This window comes from Gastrolobium bilobum, unplaced genomic scaffold (genome assembly GCF_033153095.1).
Source record: "Gastrolobium bilobum isolate Gb01-03AN ecotype WA unplaced genomic scaffold, APGP_CSIRO_Gbil_v1 utg1030, whole genome shotgun sequence".
NCBI classification, from domain to species: Eukaryota; Viridiplantae; Streptophyta; class Magnoliopsida; order Fabales; family Fabaceae; genus Gastrolobium; species Gastrolobium bilobum.
In genome coordinates this window covers 444569-447665 of record NW_026898359.1, presented here as the reverse complement: position 1 = coordinate 447665, position 3097 = coordinate 444569, and the positions used below count along the sequence as shown (strand labels likewise).

Below are 3097 nucleotides of genomic sequence, written 5' to 3'. Positions count from 1 at the left end.
AAAAATATTATAAAGGGTATATAATTACAACTCTATATTATTGAAGAAACTTTAAATAAACACAAATATTGTTTAAAATAAAAATACAATTTTTTCAAAAAAAAATAATAAACATTTATTTTTCAATATTACAATTTAAAAAGGAAAAAATGGGACTGTAGAAGATTTTCAAGTTATCTACCAAAAAGAAGAAAGAAATAAAGATAAAGCTTGTTACATATTAAACAAATTATGTACCTCATTTGATGTTGGTGATGGTAAGGTACTCCTTCATGTCTCTGAAGAAAAATGGGAAATGTTTTCCAAAAAAATAAGCCACTTCAATGCTCGAATTAGTCTGAATGAGGGAGAATATTTACCTAATCTGAGTTCATTGAATAAGGATAAAAACCCCTTATATATGGTAATCATTAGGAATCCCCAAGATTTATGATTTTTTTTCTTTAGTAAATGAGAACCCAACGCTTAATAGCCTTAGTTGAATATACTATCCAGATCAAATGTTAAGGGGGCACAGCACACGTCTATTGACATCTTGAATATATGACAAGATTAGAACAAATAATTCCCTAAAACTAATAATAAGTTAATGGTAGATTAAGTATGTGTATCTTGATTGAGTTATACAAGATGTAGCACTAGAAGGGATTATATCAGTAAATTACCCTTGCAATGGGATTGGAGCAGTAGTTGTGGTATTTAAATAGAAAACAAGAAACTCACCGACAAACGACAACTGAACGATAAAATCCAGAAACATTCTCATTTTGTTTATATCTCAATCTCATAGTTCCCCTCCTCAGATCCAGAAAGATTAAGATCTCATTTTCCTCTTCTAATCTAATTTTTAAAACATAAAATACACACACAAAAAAGAAAAGAAGACAATAATAGTTAATAATTAATAAAGCATAGGAAAGAGTTATTCCTAAGATTCACGCGCAACCATTCGGGGCAAACCCGACCCGTGAACCTGCCAGGTCAAAGACGACCCGGAACCCTTGCTGCTGGATGTTGCCAATTATAGACAAACCGCTCATTGTTCCGGCGAAAGCGAAGCAGAAGCTCCCGCTGGGATCCACCTGAATCAAGTAGTTCGTCGCCGGAAGCGACACGTCAGCATTCCTGAAGTGCAGCACCACCGTCGGCACCTTCACCGTCGTCAGCCCCGACAAGTCGAAGCACGTATCGAAAAGTGAGAACTCAGGCGCCCGCTTAAGATGCGAAGCTCCGACCCGAAAAGCGTCTCTCAGTGCGATGTATGCAGGTCGAGTCAGTCGGGTCACGGACGTACCCGAGTCGACGATCACGCCACCGTTCCCGGCGGGGTCAAGCCGGAAGAGCGAGGCGGAGACGCCGCGAACCGGTGCGCCACCGACGCTGAAACCGAGGAGTTCCACGTAATAGAAAGTGTCGAGCTTAGGGTTTTTTAGCAGCGGAGTGAACCGTGCGGTTCGAGAAACGGCCGAATCGCCAAAAATCAAAGACGAAGGCTTGGCCGAAGCGGACCGGTCCACGAGACAATAGGAGAATTTCTGGTTGAACCGGCGACCGGTTTGAACCGGAAACGATAACCCCCCGCGGCCGAGACCTAACAGACCAGCAGCGCCAACGAATAGGCCTTCATTGTCGTGGCCGCATCCGAACGCCACGCGCTTCACCCTTGTCTTTCGAAACGTCAGCGTTTCGGTGGAGAAATCGCCGAACGTGAACGAACCGTCACCATAGGAAACCTGGTACTGGCAGAGCTTCTTCTTGTTGCAACCGTGAGAGTCCAGTCGCCGGCAGAGTGGGGCCCCACATGGGATTCCGGCAAAGGTCCGAGATTTGGCCGGGTCGAAAACTGGGTCGGTTTGGGAGTAGCATTTTCGGCATGGAGCACATTGGAGCCAAACGATGTCGCTTCCCGTATCCAGAATCATGTACACGTACTTCGCAGGCGTGCCCACGCCCAAGCGCGTGAAGTACTCGCCGCTACCTTGAGCTAGACCCGATATGATGGAGCTGCTGAAATCCGACCCGGATTTGGACACACGGGTCTGATTGAGAGCTCTGACTTTGGTTGCTATGGAAGTGAAGGCTTCGACTCTGGCTGCATCTCTCTGCAGCCTGAGGTGGAAGAGCTCCTCTGTGGTTTTGTTGGAGGAGAGAGCATCTATGTGATGTAGTTGAAGTGAGAGAGTTTCCGGGTCGAGAACTTCGGATTCGGGCCATGAGAGGATGGGTTTTTGGGGGAGAGATTGGACAACAAAAGTTTGGGTTTGGAATTGAAATGGGTCAGTTGTAGTTGTAGTTGTAGCAGTGGAGATAGAGAAGAAGAGGGCCAAGAATAGGAAGAGAAGGCCATTGTTGGCTTTCTTCCCTTCTTCCATTGCAGAGAGAAAGAGAGTACTGTGTGTGTGTGTTGTGAATAAGAAAGAAAGAAAAGTGACAAAGTAGAGAGAAGGTGACAGAGAATAAATAGTAATGATGATGATGATGGAAGTGAAATGAGGAATACAAAGATTAGGCGGTTCTGAGAGTGGGGTGGTGTCATTACATTAACGGTGGAAAAAGTATGCGCAGTTAATTATGATGGTTCGGTTGGGTTGGGTAAGAGTAAGACACCACTATCCTTTTCTCATGCAATTCCCTTTATATTGTTTCTATTTAGTTGCTAGACAGTTGAGTGTCATTCAATATTACTACTCAGGAATTACGAATTTTGTTACTATGTGTACTCCAACACCAAATTGACAACTGGACGTTGAATTTAATTGTACTACTAGCAGTGAAAATGTAAATGGGAAAAGTATCTGTACTTTTAAATTACACAATTTATATCCTTTCACTCTCACAAAGAGGTGGAACTCACACCTTTATTTTTTTTATCAACTCTCTTTCCTCCTTTATTTATCTCTTTCTCTCTCTTAAAATGACACAACTTTATATCCTTTAAAATGACACATACTTTTCCCAAGGTAAATATATGGTTTATGGGAGCAGATTCTTTTATATTTTACTTAATATAATATTACATGGGAGAATTATAATTATATAAAAATAAATTAATAATAAAAAGAAAGAGAAAAAAAATATTATTCGCTTTTGTGGGAGC

General features: G+C 41.8%; 1 protein-coding gene across 1 annotated transcript; it reads right to left on the bottom strand.

Annotated features, from left to right (window-relative positions):
* Positions 1-666: 666 nt before the first annotated feature.
* On the bottom strand, positions 667-2578 carry LOC133315279 (aspartyl protease family protein 2). Its single transcript, XM_061516871.1, has one exon. It carries the CDS (start codon positions 2370-2372, stop codon positions 936-938), a length of 1437 nt encoding a protein of 478 aa, XP_061372855.1. The 5' UTR covers positions 2373-2578; the 3' UTR covers positions 667-935.
* Between the last annotated feature and the right edge of the window lie 519 nt (positions 2579-3097).

Coding starts and splice junctions, on each gene's coding strand:
- LOC133315279 (XM_061516871.1), bottom strand. CDS start 2,372: ATGGAAGAAGGGAAGAAAGCCAACAATGGCCTTCTCTTCCTATTCTTG.